This window comes from Maniola jurtina, chromosome 21 (assembly GCF_905333055.1).
Source record: "Maniola jurtina chromosome 21, ilManJurt1.1, whole genome shotgun sequence".
Taxonomy (NCBI): Eukaryota; Metazoa; Arthropoda; class Insecta; order Lepidoptera; family Nymphalidae; genus Maniola; species Maniola jurtina.
In genome coordinates, this window is record NC_060049.1 from 2,945,114 (window position 1) to 2,967,273 (window position 22,160).

Genomic DNA, 22,160 nt, shown 5'->3' on the forward strand with positions numbered 1-22,160 from the left:
TTCTCCTACTTGACGGCCTCCCTGGCGCAGTGGTAAGCGCTGTGGTCTTATTAGTGGGAGGTCCCTGGTTTGACTCCCGGTAGGGCAAATTTAGAATTTCTAAATTTTCTACGGGTGACAGAATTTTTAAAATCGGTTCAGTAGTTCCAGGGGTTACTTCCTACAAACAGACTTACCAATTTCGCCTCTTTATAATATTTATAGATAGTATTTATATAAAGAATATTTTGAAAAGGAGAAAAACATCCCAAGAAAAAGGTAGGATTCGAACCTACAATGGAAATCGAGTGCTCAGTGGATATGGTTTAGAAAACAACAATTAATAAAACAGTTTAAAATATTGATGTAACACGAGTTTATTTCCAGAAAAAAATCAACCGGGAAAATATATATTTTTACACCATTTTTATAACAATTTATTATTTCAATATAATATGACATCGATTTTTAACACTGGTTATTTAAATAGGTATTTTACTTAAATCTACTTTTACTGTTGCAGCTATATAGTTACAAAAACCGATGGACATTTGGACCCCAAGGTCCTAAAATGCTGACGTCACACCGGAAAGCGTAGGAATGACCTCCTACTAGGTGGTCAGATGGAATCAAACGAGTCGCAGGGAGCCGCTGAATTTAGGCGCCGCAAGACCATGGATGGCGTGTGGAAGTCCCTACAAAATGATGATGATAATCAGTTGTACTTACGTAAAATATTGTGTATAATGTAATTGTATGTATTCGATTTCACAGCCCAGCCTTACAAAATCGGATACATTGATAAATAATTTTTAAATACATTAAAAAATATATTAATTTAGATATTTCTTGAAGTAAATATAGGTAAAAAGTAAAAATACTACCATAAAAATTAATGAATACATTGATGATTTAAACTTCCGTACTCGAAAATCTGTAATATTTTATGTAAGTAAACGATTTAGTTTCTAACTTTGTTTTTTTTTTATAAAATGTTTTCAAAAATTCAACGAGATTGACAAATTAATTGACGATGATAAGCAATTTGATGTAATTAATCATCAAGTTTTCGAAAAATTGATCTATTTATAATTTTTTTATTCCAGAATTTAATTCAAGTCTTACTCTCCGATTTTTTCAGTTAAAAATGTTATATATTTTGAACATATTAAAATATATAGGAAAAAGTGATACAATATTAAATATTGAAGCGTATTTTGCTTTAATTCTATTTTTAAATAGATATCAAGAAACATCAACTTTTTATTAATTAAAAATTTATTTAAAAACGTCTTATAATATTATTACATAATATTTTATCGTATATAATATAAACATTTATGGATACAACATTATTTAAATTTAATTAATTATTATTATACTCTTTGGAATGCAGCTCTATTCATCAGAAAGAAAAAAGAATTAACAATTTTTGAGATTAAAATTAAAAATTAAACCTAGTTAACAAATTAAAACAGCATCAAAATTAATTGAGATTGATAAGAACGATTATAAATAAAATTATATTTAAAAAAACAACAACCTTAAAGTGGATTTATGTTAGAACGTGCATGAGCCTTTACTTAGACGGGGCATAGTCTTTGTCTTCAGTCAAGTATAGTTTTGTTTAGACTAATTCACAACTATACAGTGCCCCGTCGGAGCACAAATATGAACAGTTTACCAGCCGTGGCACGGCTCGGATCATGCACGGCGTAGCATAAATTGTCCCTTAAGAGAAGTTTCCCTAGCGCGCTCCCCAGCACTATCCATACAAAAGTAGTTTAGTTTGAAACCTTTTCTTGTAACTTTAAAATTACTTACACATTTTTTAATAAATCTGGCAAAACACACACCTACGCAGATATAATTAGTATCTAGAACATGACTACAAAATTCAATTTAATTTGATTTAAAATTTAAATGAGAACCAAACTAAGTTTGTATGGAGCGCACTCCGGAAAAACTCCTCTTAATATGAGATCAAATTAAAGTAATATCGCTTCACCAATCATACAAACAAACAACTCATGCATATCGATACCGAAATTTCCCAGAAATTAAAAAAAAGTTTACATAGGCCTACTTGTATCTTTTATAACCAGGATTGCCAGGATTGGATAAAAACTGTTTTTTAAAAACAGAATATGCATGGAAAACATATTTAAAACTTTTTTTTTACATATTTAAAATAACAGCAAGTCTGCTTATAACATATCAACACTACCACCGTATTAAAATGCAGAATAAATAATTAAACCTACGAAAAGAAATAAACAGGAACAGTTCTTTAAAATGCTACAAGAACTAAACTAACTTGTATCTAATTTAATAAATATGGCACTAAAATCTTGGCACTAAAACCATTTTCAACATATGCTTTCAATCGGATACTAAGACTTAGCAATCATGACAATCAGTCGACCTTTTCTTCCTCTCTTCTGAAACTTCTTCTTCACTATTTAATTCCTCGCTATCTCTACCGAGTCTTATGAAGTGATCTCTTGCTCTATGTTTTCTTTGGGGATAACCACTCAGTACTAAATCGGAACTCTGTTCATATCCAAGCTTATCTTCTTCCGTGGATCTTCCAAGTCTGATGAATTTAGGATCCCTGCCTAATCTCACAAAATTTGACACTCTTTTTGAAGTTGGGTTGTCATACTCATCTTCGTAGCTTCGTAGAAGGGAGATGAGATCGTCGGTAGTGAAAGCCATGGGTTGGGATCTTCCAAAGCGGAGGAAGCTGTTGCCTTTGCGTGTTGGGCGTTGGATTACCTCTCGAAGGTCAGCTGCAGATGGCTCTGGTGGATAAGATCTTCCGAACCTAAGGACGATTGAAAGGATGCTATTTAATTCTGTAAAAACATGTTTTTAGGGTTCGGTATCAAAATTGGTAATAATGGAACCCTTATGGTGCGACTTTCTCTGTCCGTGTATCAAAATGAAATCTACTCAAATCCATCCATGGATCCGAGACATGATCACGAGCTAATGGGTCTCATAAGAAAGCTCAGAGTTACTCAGTGGGCGATGGAGAGAGCTGTGCTTGGAGTTTCTTTACGTGATCAAATCCTCCTTACTAATATTATAAATGCAAAAGTGTGTCTGTCTGTCTGTCTGTCTGCTACGTTTTCACGGCCCAAACATTGAACCGATTTTAATGTTTGGAACAGACTTGAGATACATCCCGGGGAAGGATACAGCTACTTTTTATCCCGGAAAATTGACGAGTTCCTATGGGATTCAAAAAACCGAAATCCACGCGGGCTAAGCCGTCATCCTCTAGTCAGAAATAAGGAGATCCGTGGGAGAACCAGCGTAACCAACATGACTTAACAAGAAGTGGCAATAGTATACATCGATGGGCAATAGGCAGGGCATATAGTTTGAAAAACCGATAGACCCGAGATAGATAGGTCCCAACTAAGGCCCTAGAATGGTTGCCTTGCATCGGAAAGCGCAGCGTCGGAAGACTCACTACTAGGTGGACAAACGACATCAACTGAGACGCAGGGAGCCGCTGGATTGAGGCGGCTTGTCCTACAAGAGACCTATGTCCAGCTTTGGACATCTATCGGCTGATGATGATGATGAAAGTTCTAGACTAACAAGGCAGCTTTTATCCACATGATATGTACCTTATCATACTTCTGTCTATGGAACTTCTACGTCTCGCTTCAAGGTCTGGGGAACGCCTGACCGGGTTGGGTATAACACTTGCGACGACGCAGAGGAAGACCACCGCAATCAGGCTTCTGTTGTTCCTCATGACTGCTAGAAGATCCTGGAAGAGAAAATTCATTTAAATTATGTGTTCGAACAGCATTCTCGCCTTCCCGGTATCCGAAAAAGCAAGACTGCTGTACAAATTAGTATTAATAGGGCTAAAGCGTAGAAAGTAAAATATTTTTGTTTATTTATTATTTTATTTATTTGTTTACATATAAACGCAGTAGGTACTATGTTTAACTTAACAGGTTGTATATTACAGAGTTTGCGATTTTACAAGTCTATGTAAGATGACACAGGGCATTTCACGTCAAGCGGACAGCCAAAAAAAAGTGAGGTCGTGGATTTTGTTTATACTCTGGTCAGTTATACTTCTAGTAGACGTGGATATATACACACAATGTTTTTTTCCTATGATGCATTATTGCTGAGTTATGAGCTTTTAAAAATTTACTAAGAATGAAGTCCGTTATTTTTGGATGCTTATTATTTGTAACAATTCATTTGTGAAAAAAATTAAAAAGCATTGTTTATTATACTTAAAAAGTTGAAATTTTTATTTTTTTTATCGAATTCTTAATTTAAATTTTTTAACGTATAGTAAACCGGAAGTGAACATTTCAAATCGATATTTGAGTAACTTGGCCAAAATAAAAATAATTTTTTTTTACCGTGAATTAAAGCTTACATGTACTTATTTTTCACCAAAAAAAATTGTAACGTGGAGTCTAATAGTTTAGGACTTAGAGCATATAGAATACATAGATATAACTATGAGCACTTTCTAAGCAGTCGGGTTTATGCACTAACATGCTAAAATACTACGCTATGAATAATTTATTCATTCATTCTAACATGAAATATACAAAAATAAAAGATTTTTTAAATAAAATGTAATCTATACCTACTAATAAATAAAATTGGAGTGTCTGTCTGTAATTTCGAAATAACTACCACATATTAAGCTCATATGGTTATTTAAACGATACCATAACTGAATCACACGTTTTTAAAATTTTTGTCTGTTTGATCGTCTGTCTGTTTGAACGGGCTAATCTTCGGAACGGCTGAACCCATTCTGACGGGATTTTCACAGACAAGTAGAGGATTGGCCAGGGAGTAACATAGGCTACTTTTTAACCGACTTTCAACAATGGAGGAGTTGTGTTTTTCTACCTATGTACATTGATATCTCCGAGATTTCTGAACCGATTTGCGTAATTTTTTTTAATCGATAAAGGAACTTTGCGACATTGTTCCATAAAAAATTTGGATTTCAACTCCTCAATCCAGATGCTGCAGGGGCCCCATCACTAAAGCTGGTGGGATTTGGAAACTGTCGGTTATAAATTGATATGGAAGGTATCTATAACAGGTAAACACTTTGGCTTTGACCTCGAGGACCCAACTCCTCAACCCTGATGCTGTAAGGAATTGCATTCCTAAATCCTGGTGATCCCTCGGGATTTTTAAAGGATCATCCGTTTAAATGTTTTTACGTGGTAGAGAAACACGTTGTATCCCGGGGATGGGCTATTACGGATAGACCACTTTTGTCCTGGGAAATCAAAAGTTCCCACAAGATTTGTTCGCCCTGACTAAGCAACCAATCAACTTGATTTTTAGCATAAAGATACTTGAAAGGACGCAGAGTAACATAGGCTACTTTTTATCATGGCAAGTCAGAGTTCCCACGGGATTTTTAAAAATCTAAATCCACGCGGACGAAGTCGCGGGCATCAGCTAGTTACAAAATAAAACACTCCATTTTAATTAATACTGTTTCAATCTCAATTAATAAAACCACTCTAAGTCCTAAACTATTAGACTCCACGTTACAATTTTTTTTGGTGAAGAATAAGTACATGTAAGCTTTAATTCACGGTAAAAAAAAATTATTTTTATTTTGGCCAAGTTACTCAAATATCGATTTGAAATGTTCACTTCCGGTTTACTATACGTTAAAAAATTTAAATTTAGAATTCGATAAAAAAAATAAAAATTTCAACTTTTTAACTATAATAAACAATGCTTTTTACTTTTTTTTACAAATGAATTGTTATAAATAATAAGCATCCAAAAATAACGGACTTCATTCTTAGTAAATTTTTAAAAGCTCATAACTCAGCAATAAAGCATCATACGAAAAAAACATTGTGTGTATATATCCACGTCTACTAGAAGTATAACTGACCAGAGTATAAACAAAATCCACGACCTCACTTTTTTTTGGCTGTCCGCTTGACGTGAAATGCCCCTATGTTAAGTTTCATAAAACTGAGCTAACCAAAACGTTTCCTGAATATTGTAAAGGTCAGTAGTGAAAAGGTCATCTCGGCAGCCGCTTTGGCGCCGACGGACGGTCAAGTTCTAAAATGACTTTAAACGGTTTACAAAATAAGAGCAACTTCGTTTAGTAGTCGGCAAGTTTGTACAATAGACATCGATAATGACGGATTAAACTTTGTCGTTAGCTTTTACTCGGGTACCCAGATAACTTTTTTGATTGGATTCGGACACTTGATACGTTTTTAAGCCCCGACGTTTGACGTGTGTATCTGTGTATCTGCCTGTGGCATCGTAGCTCCTAAACTAACGAACCGATTTTAATTTAGTTTTTTTGTTTGAAAGGTGGCTTGATCGAGAGAGTTCTTAGCTATAATCCAAGAAAATCGGTTCAGCTGTTTAAAAGTTATCCGCTCTTTTCTAGTTACTTTAACCTTCATTTGTCGTGGGTGTTATAAATTTTTAATTTACACTTGTTACACTAGTTAGCAGATTGTAGAACCGCTAAGTTTTTTCCTCGGCGAGTTCCATAAATAAAAATTGTCCTAAAATGGTAGGTTTTGACTAGGTTGATCGCTAGACCAAAACCAATCGAAATTAGATGTCCCATTTAATGTAAATACAGCAAAATTAAATTGATAAAAAAATATGTTGCATATTTGTTTGTCAGTAAAAATCTGTTTAAGAATATGCAGGTAAAGCCCTTTCATATGATACCCCACTTGGTATAGTTATCTTACTTTGAAAATTGAAACACATTTTAATTTTTTTTAAATGATGTAACCACAAATTCACGATTTTCGGATTTATTCCTTTACTTGTGCTATATAAGACCTATCTACCTGTCAAACATGATTCTAGGTTAAGGGGAAGTACCCTATAGGTTTTCTTGACAGACACGACGGATGGACGGACGAACAGACAGACAGACAACAAAGTGATCCTATAAGGGTTCCGTTTTTCCTTTTGATGTACGGAACCCTAAAAAAAAAGATAATTATGGCGTTGTTGGGCATTGGCGTTAACTTTAATGTGACCCGAGCATGTACGAGTAGATAACAATAAAAACTATTCGAACAACAATTGAATTACCTTCCATATTGCTTAACTAACCAAAATGTTCTCTCTAACTATAAACTTCAACAACAGAAGGTCGCCACCACAGACACTGTGGAGCCGACGCGACGACGATCTATATATTCCGTTAACTTTCAGCATATAAATGAGATTCAATGTAGCCTTTTTTAACCCCCGACCCAAAAAAGGGATGTTATAAGTTTGACGTGTGTATCTGTGTATCTGTCTGTGTCATCGTAGCTCCTAAACTAATGAACCGATTTTAATTTAGTTTCTTTTGTTTGAAAGGTGGCTTGATCGAGTGTTCTTAGCTATAATCAAAGTAAATCGGTTCAGCCGTTTGAAAGTTATCAGCTCTTTTCTAGTTACTGTAACCTTCACTTGTCGGCGGTGTTATAAATTTTTAATTTACACTTGTAGCTGTCATAACCTAGTAGTTAAACGTCTCGTAGTAAAACACTTAAGGAACCCATATAATTTCGTCCCGTCCGTCTGTTTGCCTGTCCGTTGGTCTAAGATGTGTCACAGTTATTTCATCATTATCATGATCGACCCATCGCCGTTTCACTACTGAGCATGGGTCTCTTCTAAGAATGAGAAGGGTCTAGGCCATAGTCTGCCACGCTGGCCAAGTGCGGATTGGCAGATTTCACACACCTTTAAGAATATTAGGTAAAGAGAACATCATACGGGTTTCTTCACGATGTTTCTCTTCATCGATAAGGCATGTGATATTTAATTGCTTAAATCACACATAGCTCCGAAAAGTTAGAGGTACTTATGTAGAACTCAATAAAGAACACATTTTTTTTTAAAGAATATTAGCTATGCTAATCATGACTAATACTCCCCTTTCCCCTCCAACTAAGCGTAAAGCTTGTGCTAGGGGTGGGTACGACAATAGTGATAATGTAATACAAATGTTAATACCTACTGGATAATAATATTAGTTTTACACTTGGAATCACTAAAACTCTACTTAGGTACCAACAAGTTATAATAATATTATTATGTAGCCCATTTTTTAGAAAAAATAGAAATTAGAGACGGAGAAAGTCTGATATCATACAAAAATGATAAAATTCTAAGTAAAATAATAATGGAATTTTATTTTAGAAATAGAAACAAAATATTATTACTGTAGTCTGTATTCCCACAAAATGATCTCCGTAATTTCCCGGAGCAGTTAGAAATCACAAAGCCACTTCGATGCTCCCATGTTTGCATTATATTATGATTGTACATTAACGGTGGTCTATCCGTTACTAGCTCCATACAAACGTAGTTTGATTCTCATTTGAATATTAATTAATCAGGCATAGTATTACTGTATTTATATTACTACTGTTTTTTTCCAAGCACTGCGTGCTACCGTTTGTTGATCCGAAAACAAAAATAAAAAATAAAAATAAAAAATAAAATAAAATAAATTAATGCACTAGTTTTCATATTCATAAACCAGAAAACTTTATCTGACGAGTCAACTAGGAACTATAAAAACTTTACGGCTTAAAGGCTATGATTTTACGATGAAAACTAACGGAAACGGAATAAGTGCATACAACAGGATATTATTGTATCGTATGACCTAATTGTCGTCTATAATGTAACAGCACATAGACTACAACTAAGTAAGTATTGTATAACTCGGCTGGTTTTTAAGAGACTTATTCGTAGCGTGTTCCAGATAAACGTAAAATTTAGCTGACATGAAATTTAGATGACACAGTTCCTAATACGTTACTGTAAAAACCAGAGAACACCTTGGCGCTTCCAAAATCAATGGTAACAGGTGTAAATTAAAAATTTATAACACCCCCGACAAGTGAAGGTTACAGTAACTAGAAAAGAGCTGATAACTTTCAAACGGCTGAACCGATTTTCTTGGATTATAGCTAAGAACACACTCGATCAAACCACCTTTCAAACAAAAAACGAAATTAAAATCGGTTCATTAGTTTAGGAGCTACGATGCCACAGACAGATACAAAGATACACAGATTCACAGACACACACGTCAAACTTATAACACCCCTATTTTTGGGTCATAAGCATTTATGAATACAAAAACATTCATCGTCAGCAAAATACTCCTATAAAGCTTGGATTTACGAAATAATACCTACACTTTGATGTGTTCTTAACATGGGCTTAATTGCAATGTATTCAGAGAAGGGTGAGCTTGCTCATTGAGCGAAATGAATTTCGATTTAAAAAAATCAGACCTTTTTATAGGGAAATGCTGATTTCGTTCTTTTTAACCCCCGACCCAAAAAGAGGGGTGTCATAAGTTTGACGTGTGTATCTGTGTATCTTTCTGTGGCATCGTAGCTCCTAAACTAATGAACCAATTTTAATTTAGTTTTTTTGTTTGAAAGGTGGCTTGATCGAGAGTGTTCTTAGCTGTAATCCAAGAAAATCGGTTCAGCCGTTTGAAAGTTATCAGCTCTTTTCAAGTTACTGTAACCTTCACTCGTCGGGGGTGTTATGAATTTTTAATTTACACTTGTAAGTATTGATTTTATTATAAAGAAGGTACCTACTTAATATTTTATTTTTAACTAAATTATTGTTGCACCTCTAACTTTTTTGGATTTACGTACGTTTTAGCAATTAAATATTAATTGCTCTAATCGTGAAGGAAATATCTTGAGGAAACCTGCGTGCCTAAGAATCCTTCATAAAGTTCTTAATAATGTGTGAAATCTGCCAATCCAAACTTGACCAGCGTGGTGGATCGTAGATCCTTCTTATTATTATAGTGGGTTGGCAATGTATAGATGTTGAAACGTATTAGTACGTTGCCTACGTCAAAGTTATTTTAAAGAATCGTTAAAATAACTATCACTTCAGTAAGTAAATACGTAAGCATGTCAACTAGCAAATAACAACACTAGATGCGGGGCCGGATAACGCATCGGATGACAACATTAAAACTTTTATATACATGCCGACTTTGAAGTTGACATGTTCGACTAATCGCACGATATGGAGAAGGCAGCGAAGCGGTGTGAAATAGATCAAAACATTTTTCGTTTTTTTTGCATTTTTTTTTGTCGTCTTAATGCATTGCATAACATAGAATAATATGATGCCCGCGACTTTTTTTTATAGATCCCGTGGGAACTGTTTGATTTTCCGACATAAAAAGTTGCCTATTTCGATTACAGGGACGCAAGCTACGTCGGTACCAAACTTCATAAAAATCTTTAGGAATCCCGCGGGAATTCTTTGATTTTCCGAGATAAAAAGTAGCCTATGTCCGTCCCCGGGATATAAGCTAATCCTGTACCTTTCGTCAGAATCGGTTATACTATTGGGCCGTGAAAAGGTAGCAGACAAACAGACAGACAGATAGACAGACACACTTTCGCATTTATAATATTAGTATGGATGTCATCTAATTGGCCCCTAAAGAAGCTATCTTGACTATGAATTCCAGTGTAAGTTACAAGTTGACTTATTGGCATCTTATTGGCATGTGTATAGATACTTTACAACCTACTATGCTTTATTATAACCACTAACATAGCGTATAGCACCGCAAGCAATAGTTCTTTTCTTTCTTTTTTTTTTTAGAATATTGGTCATTTTAATCATGACTAACATTCCCCTTTCCCCTTCAACTAAGCCTTAAGCTTGTGCTAGGAGTGGGTACGACAATAGTGCAAAGGGTGGGGTTTGAACCGCCAACCTTTCGGATTTCAGTCCGCTCCTATAACCGTTGAGCTATTGAGGTCCAAAGTTCACGTCTACACTAAAGAGATACATAGGTTATAAGTCAGTTTGTTGGCTTATCTACAGACGCTTAACAACTTACTTTACTATACTATACTATACTATAACCACTAACAAAGCGAAGAGCACCGCAAGCACCAAGTCATGTATAGACTAGAGAGATATCTTGGTTAGAACTACTTAGTTGCCTTGTTGGCGTGTCTATAGACGCTTAACAGGGCTCTCTCCGTCACGAGTGACGGAGAGACGAGTGACGGAGTTGTATGAAACGAGTGGAAACGAGTTTCCACTCGTTTCATACAATCGTAGTTCCAATTTCATTTGAATATTAAGCAACCAAAGTCCATGAAATTTTGCAGACATATTCTAGAAACTAATATCTGTGTCTGTGGTGTTTTAGATTTTTCTAAAAATATGTATCAAGGATATGGCTCAAGGATTTGTATGAAAATTTTTAAGACCGCGTAACTTTGAAACCGAATATTTTAACAGAAATCTGGAAAACCACAGACATAGATATTAGTTTCTAGAATATGTCTGCAAAATTTCATGGACTTTGGTTGCTTGATACTCAAATGAAATTGGAACTACGATTGTATGAAACGAGTGACGGAGAGAGCCCTCTTAAGTACCTATTGTGCTTTATTATAACAAAGCGTGTAGCACCGCAAGCAACAGGTCACGTCATGTCTAGAATAACATTAGAAATAGCTATTTCTGACAGACATCGGAAGCATCCGGTGGGGTACAATGGTTTGTGACATCCTTTGTGATAGCAAAATGTATTCAGTTGTATGAAGTCATTTAAATCCTGATTTAGAGCCGCGATGGGATCAAGTGATAATTCCTCATTTAACCGTTTTTAACCCCCACCCAAAAAGAGGGGTGTTATAAGTTTGACGTGTGTATCTGTCTGTGGCATTTACACTTGTATTATTAGCCAAAATGTTATGTTAATCTAAATATATAAAAGGAAAAGCTGACTGACTGACAGATCTATCAACGCACTGCTCAAACTACTGGACGGATCGGGCTGAAATTTTAGCTATTGTAACGTAGTTGTTAAGCTAGTTATACAAAGCGTAGTTGCAAACATAATGAGTGTGTATGCGCCGCAGGTAGGATGTGATGATGATATGAAAGAGAAGTTTTGGAAGGATTTTGATGCTGTTATGATGGGTGTCCCCAAAAGCGAAGAAATATATATAGGAGGTGATTTTAACAGTCACGTAGGAAAATCGAATGAAAGTTTTGAAAGAGTGCATGGGAGCTGGAGTTTTGGGACTCGTAACCGGGAGGGAGAAACATTACTGCAATCGGCATCTGCCTTTGACATGGCCATAGTAAATACATTTTTTGAGAAACGAGACCAGCATTTAATTACCTATCAAAGTGGCAAACACAGATCACAAATAGATTATTTCCTAATTAGTAGGAAAAATATTAACGCAGTAAAAGACTGTAAAGTCATACCGGGTGAACCATTGGCATCCCAACACAGACTTTTGCTAGTGGAAATAAACGTAAAGTTTAAAACCGCTAAGCCCAAGCCTAAAACTCTCCCTAAAATAAAATGGTACATGATAGAAAAAGAGGAATGTGCGAAAGAGTTTCAGAGACAAGTGGTAGATAAAATGATCGAGATGGATGGTGATTTTCAAAAGAAATCAGTGAATGAGTGCTGGAATGAAATGGCTTCATGTATGAGGAGAGTTGCAAGGGATGTTTTTGGTGAGACGAAAAATAAAAGACAGATAGATAAAGACACGTGGTGGTGGAGTGAGGACGTACAAAAAGTTCTGAAAGAAAAAAAGGATGCCTTTAAAAAGTGGAAAGGTGTGAGTGATAGTGACGTGATTGTGAAGCAGAATAAAAAGGAACTATATATGGAGTGTAAAAAGAAAGCTAAAAGAGCTGTCGCTATCGCAAGGGGAAAGACACAAGAAAAATTGTATAGGTCTCTTGAAAGCCCCCAAGGCCAAAAAGACCTATACCGACTAGCAAGAGCAAGAGAAAAGAATGAAAGGGATATTTCCCACATTAAATGCATAAAAGATAACGAAAAGAAAGTTTTAACGAATGACGATGACATAAAAGACCGTTGGAGAGAATATTTCAGGAAGTTAATGAATGAAGAGAATGAGTGGAGTGGAGAGCTAGCTAATGTACCAACTAACTTGGGTGTGGTGAAACAGGTGAGTATAGATGAAGTAAGAATGGCAGTATTAAGTATGAAAAATGGTAGAGCGACAGGGCCAGATAGTATACCAGCTGAGGTATGGAAGTGTCTAAAAGGAGATGGATGGAGCTGGCTGGCTTTGTTCTTCAATAAGATGTTACACGAGGAGGAGATCCCAGAAGAGTGGTGCAACAGTTTGCTGGTGCCCATTTACAAAAACAAGGGTGATGTACAAGACTGTAACAGCTACCGAGGAATAAAGCTCATGTCACATAGTATGAAGATTTGGGAAAAAGTGATAGAAAGAAGAATGAGAGAGGAGACTGAGGTTACCCAAAACCAGTTCGGGTTTATGCCAGGTCGAGGTACCACAGATGCAATATTCGCACTCCGTCAACTCTGCGAGAAATACAAGAATGCACATAGAAACCTGCACATGGTATTTATCGACCTTGAAAAGGCATATGACAGAGTTCCTCGCGAAGTTTTGTGGTGGGCTATGAAAGTGAAGAGATTGCCTGAGAAGTATGTGAGGCTTGTGAAAGCGATGTATAGACGAGCGAGTACAAGGGTCAAATCAGAAGCTGGCGTTACGGACAAGGTCAATGTGGAAGTAGGCTTGCATCAGGGATCGGCTTTAAGTCCTTATTTGTTTGTCCTGGTAATGGATGCTCTGACGTCAAACATACAGGAACAAGCGCCCTGGTGCATGCTGTTTGCCGACGACATTGCGCTTGTCGGAGAAGATGCGGCCGACGTCCAGAGCAGACTGCGTAGATGGCAAGAGAAATTGGAGAGTGTTGGCCTGAGGATCAGCCGAACGAAGACAGAACATCTGTTCTGTGACTTCGGTGGCCCCTCCAGTTTCTCTGATATCTCTTTGGATGGCGTAACTCTACCTGTCTGCTCCAATTTCCGGTACCTCGGTTCGCTCTTCCAAAGTGACGGTAGCATTGATCGAGACGTGAACAATAGAATGAATGCGGGATGGATGAAATGGCGACAGGTCTCAGGTGTTATATGCGACCCGAAAATGCCCCTTAAACTTAAGGGGAAAATTTACAAAACTGTCGTTAGACCTGTCACATTGTATGGTTCAGAATGTTGGGCGGTAAAAGGGAAGGATGAAAGACGAGTACATGCGACCGAAATGCGAATGTTGAGATGGATGTGTGGTGTGACAAGAATGGATATGATAAGGAATGAATATATAAGGGGAAGTTTAAAAGTAGCACCAGTGGTAGAAAAAATGAGGAGTAATAGGCTGGCATGGTATGGGCATGTAATGCGGAGGGAAGAGAGTCATATCACTAGAAGAATGTTAAATATGCATGTAGATGGAGAAAAGAGAAGAGGACGACCAAAGAAAAGGTGGATGGATTGCGTGAAAGAGGATATGCGTATAAAAGGGGTAGATGATAAGTTGATGGATGACAGAAGAGAGTGGAAGAGGAAGACATGTTGTGCCGACCCCACGTAGCATGGGATAAGGGCTGGAAGAAGAAGAGTAACGTAGACATGCGCTACGAAAGGATTTTTGAAAATTCAATCCCTAAGGAGGTAAAAATACGGAGTTGAAATTTGTATAGCGCGCCACGCGGACGAAGAATTAAATAAGTATAATTAATTATTATTCGCTCTAGGATTGCCTCTACTTTGACTCTTATCAAATTTATCAAAAAAATTGGTTGTCTGTAAAGTCGGTTTACTGACGATAGTTGAACGTGACAAAAAAGACCGATTGTATTTCTTTGTCGCTCGTTCCGCGCTCTCGCTTACATGGAACGCCTCAGAGCGAGGTAACGCCGCATGAGTCATGTTTTTTCGTGCGTGCAGCCGGCTCTATCGAATTATAAGACGTTGTCACGTCAAAAATGAGATCAAAATCCTTTATCCTAATCGCTAGTCAGACCTCGTAGAGTTCAAACAATGAAGAGCAATTTGGATTGAAGATTTTCAGAGTAGGAACCTGTACTGTGTAGTGGTTTCAATTCACTGCGGTTAGTTTCAATTGAGCTTAGATCTGACGTAAGAGGTTACCGAATGTGTGATTGCAACTGGAGTGTGTACGACCACATGGGAATCGACTTATCATAATAGATCTGAGTTAGAAGCAGACAGAGGTGTTTTGTAAACACCTTCTTCAGCATTCCATTACTAGAACCTAATAGAAATAGCCAAATAAGCTGTGATAGCCTAGTGGTTAGTACGTCCGCCTACTAATCGGAGGTCGGGGGTTCGATCCCGGGCACGCACCACTAACTTTTCAGTTATGTGCGTTTTAAGCAATTAAATATCACTTGCTTTAACGGTGAAGGAAAACATCGTGAGGAAACCTGCATGCCTGAGAGTTCTCCATGTTCTCAAAGGTGTGTGAAGTCTGCCAATCCGCATTGGGCCAGCGTGGTGGACTATGGCCTAAACCCTTCTCATTCTGAGAAGAGATCCATACTCAGTAGTGGGGCGGAAATGGGTTGATCATGATGAATAGAAATACCTTCACAAACCATGATAGACTAAGGCTGAGATCTATAGAGCGCACTTTGACTTTGCTCAGACTTAAGACTCTGTTAAAACGAGATAGTGTTATACCGCTGGCATAAATCTGTCTCGTTTTAACTGAAACTTAAGTCTAAGCAAAGTCAAAGTGCACTCTATAGATTTCGACCTAAGAGCCAACAGGTGGCAGACCTTTGTTCTTTCATAAAAGCTGAAAGTTTCTCTGCGTATTTTCTTTAACACAGGAAAGAACGTTCAGCGACTATGAAGGTTGGATTATGATTATGATTTGATTAGTTCCTCCCGGTGTTGGGGACAATACGCAGGGAACTTGCAGCTTTATAAAATAACGAAGGTCTGGCACGCGCTGGCTCTCTCTCTATGACGTGTTGCTGAACAAAATTATCACCATTACCGTTATTAAATTCAACTAAAAACATTCTAAACGCATTGTGTAGGAAGCTATACCTACCCACTTTGCATAAATTTCATTTTGAAATAACTGGATGTGTTTAGTTCTTCATTGATGAATTAATGAGGAAATAGGCCGGAAATCATTGATCATTTCTGAGATAGACTAAATTTAAACAGAATGAGGGGGCTATTTCATAATAATTATAATATGAGCTAAAAAAGAAAATATTATTTTTTGGACCAGGAAATGCTCCCACATAAGTATTTGGCAACAATACGCCAGAAATAGTCGTCAAAAAGTTGATTGAACGGAAGGTTCAATCCACTTTTGATTGATTTGATTTGAACTGGTTGGTTTTGGTAGGTGGTGTCAAGAGTCAAGAACCTTGGAGTATATTTAGATTCCAGAAAAGTTAATAAAATTTGACAAAACACTGTCTAAAACTTGCAAAGTTGCTGCCCCTTTAATACTGTTTACGACATCAAACATTTATATACCTATCACTTAAATAAGCTTAAACGAAGCTCCATTCATTTCACTCGATTAATCTTTAAAGTTGTGCTAGGTATGCCTATTGAAAAATAGGATATTTAGACTTCCGTATCTCAAAAGGAGAAAAGGAACCCTTACAGGATCACTTCGTTGTCTGTCTGTATATCTACTGTTCTACCAAACTTTTTTTTAAATACAGATACAAGTTAGCCCTTGACTGCAATCTCACCTGGTGGTAAGTGATGAATGATGATGCAGTCTAAGATGGCAGTGGGCTAACCTGAGGGGTATGGTAGTTTTTATTAAACACATGCCCCTTTGGTTTCTACACGGCATCGTTCCAGAACGCATAATCGCTTGGCGACACGGCTTTGTCGGCAGGGTGGTAACTAGCCACGGCCGAAGCCTCCTGCCAGACCAGACCAGAAATTTAGAAATTATAAATTAATAAAATAAAGTAAAGATTTACGTAACTAATTTTTTTTCCTCACTTTCTAGGGCTTTTTAGAGGAAATCTCCAGAAATATTTTTTTACAATGTAGATTTTTTCCGATACAAAAGATAAATCCGAAAAATTAGAGGTGCGTTAGAGGTGCCCGGGATCGAACCACCGACCTCCTAAGTAAGAGGCGGACGTCACAACCACTAAGCTATCACGGTTTATATACTGTAGTGGAGAATAATTCACGAAAGTTTTCTTATTGTTGAAATATTGTAAGGAGATAATTGAGATAATTAATCGAAATGCCCTTTTCTTAGCCTACGATTATAATTAACTTGTGTTTAATACAAAAGGCGTTGGGTTCTGCTAATTAATTATTAATTTCTCGTAAAACATAAGAGCTTTTTGGTTTCATGTTAGTGGACAATAGAATAATTTCTTGGTACCTTCAAAAGGTCAAAACTTAGTTTGTTCAATTCATAAGGTCAGTTTGAGTAGTCAGCCAGTTTATATTTTATAAGATTTATTATATTATTATAAACCCAGTAAAACCTAAATATATAAAAGCACAGGGGAGTAACTGATCTTTCAACGCACAACTCAAACTACTGGACCGATCCAGCTGAAATTTGGTATGCTGATAGCTATTATGAGTTAGACATCTGCTAAGGAAAGATTTTTGAAAATTTAACCCCTAAGGGGGTAAAATAGGGGTTTGTATTTGTGTAGTCCACGCGGACGAAGTTGCAGGCGTAGGCTAGACATTCGAAAAAATTCGAAGAAATACCTGAAGAGAAATTAACTACTAATAGTTATAGTTTAAAGGACTTCGTCTGTATTGGTGTTAGCTGGCGGGCGTGCTCTGCCTTTTTGGAGTGTTTTTTTTTTGTTAAAACTGACTGGAAAGCGCACTAAGGGGGTGCCGTGCGTGTGTCGGCGAGCGCCGGCACAGACGGGGTCCATACTTGTATAGTTTCCCTAACTTGTTACAAATAACTACAAACTTGACATTGGCTAATCTTTGTAAAGCCAGACGAGAGAGAAAAAAATAGTTTAAAGCATTTAGGACAAAAAAGACTAACGATAAAAATCCAATAGACAGTTTTTATTCTCAAAAATCTTACACTAGACTGAGCTCATTAAAGAAACCACCTTCCAAACTTCCTTTGACAGCATAAAATAGATCATACTATAGGTAGCTCCTTAGAACAAGGAGAGTCGACCTCAAATAATGGGATTAACCCGTTAAGTCTGAGACAAAGAAGAAAAGGTAAATGTTATGTCCTCTATTCATACTAGTAGCTGTCATCTCTAATTAATGTGAAATTTAATCCATTCAAACACTTTTCATCATTGAAGTATTTAATATTACTAAATCGTTTTTAACTCCAAAATATCATATTTACCTACTAATATATCATTATGATAAAATGTGATAGGAAAACTTAATATGTAAACAGACTTTTACCTTTGAATTTTACTGACTCACTCAAAATGCAGATTACAACGTAATTTGCTTAGTACTACATTAGTTTTGCGCTACCGTATAAAATTATCACTGCAATTTTCCGTAGAAACCTTTCTACGTATAAATTGCAGTGATAATAATTTGTAATAATTGTGAAACTTTACCCAGAATATGATAATATTCATCGTTAAATATATTGATTCAATATCAACTTAATTAAACTACCTTCAATAAATAAATTAATATTCTCCTATCATTCCTTAACTTTAATTTAAAAAATTCTGATCAATTTTTAACAATACCCTGACAATATGTGTAACAAGGTAAGTAGTCTATGCCCGAGATGCATGCTATCTCAGTATTTATCATGTCACAATCGATTAAACGAATGGTTCTTTAAAATTAATGCCGTGGGAATTCTTTGATTTTCCGGGATAAATAGTTTATAATTAGCATAATAATATTATATGTCCTTCTCCATATCGGTAAAAAAGGTAATAGACGGACAGACAGTACGGATTATCGGTTAAAAATATTATTTAATTACTATTAAAAAAATCAGGTTAGTTTGAACATCCATATTAGGTGGACTGACGATATCAAACGAGTCGCAGGGAGCCGCTGGATTCAGGCGGCGCGGCGGCGCAAGACCGCGTATGGATGTAGCCTATAAGAGACCTAGGACCAACTGTGGACGTAGCTTGATAATGATGAAGATAATGAATTTGAACATGTGACAAAACTTATAGCTAGTCTACTAGCCTAATATGCCCCTCAATTGTGTAAGAAAAACGCATTCATGATTATCGTAATCGCTAACAATTTCTGCCCCTTGAATGACTGTGAAAAAAGCTAATCAACCAAATCAAATTCACTGTCGATAACGATTGCGATGTATACCTTTTTCTTACACAATCGGTGGGCAGATTTACTATGCAAATCATGCCCGAGTAGAATGATGCCAAAAATACTGGCTGCATTTCTGGCTGATGACTGTTAGCGCAATGGAATTAAAAAAAATTCATTGACTTAAGCACTTTCTAGTTCCTACCGACTTTTTAAAGCAATGTTTCGTTAAAAATAGGTACCTATTTCGGTATTTTTATTTCTATTGTACCGGCCGTACGCTTTACTTAATTAAAGGCTTTTCCCCAGAGTAGTTCGATTTGCATAATTATTTTCGAGAGGCTTGAATTAAAACTATTCTTAGGGAAACGGTTAAATAGGGTATAGGAACAGTTTCTTTTTAAATTCAGATACAAGTACAAGCCCTTGACTGCAATCTCACCTGGTGGCAAGTGATGATGCAGTCTAAGATGGAAGCGGGCTATCTTGGAAAGGCTATGGCAATTTTTAGGGTTCTGTACCCAAAGGGTTAAAACGGAACCCTATTAATGCCACTCTGCTGTCTGTCTGTCCGTCCGTCTGTCTGTCCGCGTGTCACAGGTCTCTAGCTCTTAAACGAAATGAGTTACAAACTGTTATCAAAGTTATTTGGTGTATGTAGAACGTTGACCCAAAAACAAATATTGAATTAAAAATCCAATTTAATTATTTTTATTAAACCCACTCCCCTTTGGTTTCTACACAGCGTCGTACTGGAACGCATAATTGCTTGGAGGTACGGCTTTGCCGGTAGGTAGTTCGTTGAAATTCAAAATCTTGTGCTTAAATGTTATAACTTAAATATTGATGGATTTCAATAGACCATTTTTTTATTTCAACTAACTAATAAGGGCACCTACCTATAGTAATTTTATTTGTAAGATTTTAGCAATACAGAAAATGTAACACGATCACTTATATCTATACTAATAATGAGGTGATAAGTTTGTTAGTTTGGATTTGGCGGGTAATCTACGAAACTAATGATACGAATCTGAAAAATTCTTTCACTGTAGGCTAAAAATTACGTAAACAAAGTTGTTAGAAATAGCTACACAAATATGATTCAATTAACATTTGTTTTGTTTAATTAAAATCGATGTACAGAAATTAATTATACTTAGTTACTTAATTTAGGTACTCAGTAGGTATGTTGAAAACAGACTTATATGATTTTCACAATTGGCTTATTGCCAGGATATTTAGGTGGTTATATATATGAAAACAAAATTGGGTTCGTAGGTAGTTGTTTTGACGCCAGCGTTGTTCTAGATATTATATTATCATATTAGTCATATATCTGAAGGTCAATAAACTTATGAAAATTAATCCGGTAAGTAATAAATCATTGTTTTTTTTTTTTCAAAACACCGACTGTGGTTTTCACTGCATGTCTTTCAGCTATGACACTCGCGCTATTAAGATAAATCTAATGCTGTATTATTTATCAAAATCGGTTGAGGCGTTGATTAGTTATGAGCGGATATAGGAACAAAAAAGCTAAAGACAGCTGATACGGAAAGCCTTTTTTTAGCTCTTGACTGCAATCTCACCTGGTGGTAAGTGATGGTGCAATCTAGGATGGAAGCGGGCTAACCTGGAAAGGGTATGGCAGTTTTTATTAAAGCCATATTTTTGTTGTACACGGCATCGTACCGGAACGCTAAATCGCTTGGCGGTAGGCTTTGCCAGTAGAGTAGTAACTAGCCATGACCGAAGCCTCCCATTAAACCAGGCTTAGAAATTATAAAATTCCAAACCACTGCCGGAAATTGAACCCTGGACCTCCCATCAATAAGACTACAGCGGTTAGATACCACTGCGCTAGGAAGTGTTTATAAACTTAATTATATACTTATCAATAAAAGTTAAATTAATTGCTACAAACTTTTTTACTGAAGGAAATGTTTATTGAATATAAAACTATGTTTATTGAATAAAAAAATGTTTCAAATAAAATATTTTTCTAACACATAACATAAACACGTAAAATTGATATTCTAAAGTAAATAAGTTTACTGTTTTGAAATATTTATCCCGGAAAATCTAAGGGTTCTCATAGATTTTTAAAACCTCAATCGACTCGGATGAAATCGCGGTAACATCTACTTAAGAATAAAATAGAAAATAATAAAATATAATTTTAAACTTTTCAATTTCTCCAAAATTAACACTTATTTGTAGCTTTAATAGTTAATACCGTTATTATTTACGTTAAGTTATTGAAGTTGGTACCTCAATAAAATTGTAATTCATAGCAACGTTTTTTCCACTTTTACCTAATTTAAATAAAACTGCTTACCTGCGCTTTAACTTTATAACAATTCACAATTCATAAAAAAGTTTTTGTAAATCACGGATATTAATTGTAATATTTTCAATTATTTATTTTAATTTTTTTTAAACTTTATAAATAATTAAGCTTTTATTCCGTTATCAATCATAATTTAAAAAAGTTTCATTCGTACGTACCCGTTTGGCACTTGCGCAGTCCTTAACGGTCAAAGCACACTACGTTTTTGAAGGCTTCAACGGAGAACGGAGGCTTTTATGTGGTCTCCATGGTGTGACGTCATGCAGCGTGGGTCGGTGTACCGTTACAGTATATGATCTCCACGATTTATGGTGAAAAATAGGGGGATAGTGCTAGTTTTGTGTAACAAACTGTAATTTGCGTTGAAACTGTAGTTTCGAGTTATATATTTGTTTTAATTGAGCATTGGAGCTCGGAATAATAACTGTTCGTTAGGTCACAATAAATAAGGCTTCATTTATTTATGACTACAGTAGAAACGTTTTAATAGGCAACTCCTGACATTTCACCTACGAATCAGTGGCCACATAATGAACACTAACAGTTTTATTAGTCTTATAATTTTTCGCAAAAAGTTCTATTTCTTTAACGACTTTAACGATTTTAATACAAATACATTATGTAAGCTGTTTTAGTTTAAGTGTGTCTAAGGTA

At 36.0% G+C, this 22,160-nt stretch overlaps 1 protein-coding gene across 1 annotated transcript; it reads right to left on the reverse strand.

Annotated features, from left to right (window-relative positions):
- Window positions 1-1,296: 1,296 nt before the first annotated feature.
- Window positions 1,297-21,729, reverse strand: LOC123876192 (FMRFamide-related peptides-like). The gene is made up of 3 exons (XM_045922372.1): window positions 21,665-21,729; window positions 3,621-3,766; window positions 1,297-2,806 (listed from the first exon to the last, which is right to left on the reverse strand). Exons 2-3 carry the CDS (start codon window positions 3,749-3,751, stop codon window positions 2,380-2,382), a joined length of 558 nt encoding a protein of 185 aa, XP_045778328.1. The 5' UTR covers window positions 3,752-3,766; window positions 21,665-21,729; the 3' UTR covers window positions 1,297-2,379.
- Window positions 21,730-22,160: the final 431 nt, after the last annotated feature.

Bases quoted from the DNA above. Each gene is read 5' to 3' on its own strand.
- LOC123876192 (XM_045922372.1), bottom strand. From the start codon at position 3,751: ATGAGGAACAACAGAAGCCTGATTGCGGTGGTCTTCCTCTGCGTCGTC. The intron at 2,807-3,620 runs GTACATATCATG...AATCGTCCTTAG, and splicing joins ATAGACAGAAGTATGATAAG to GTTCGGAAGATCTTATCCAC.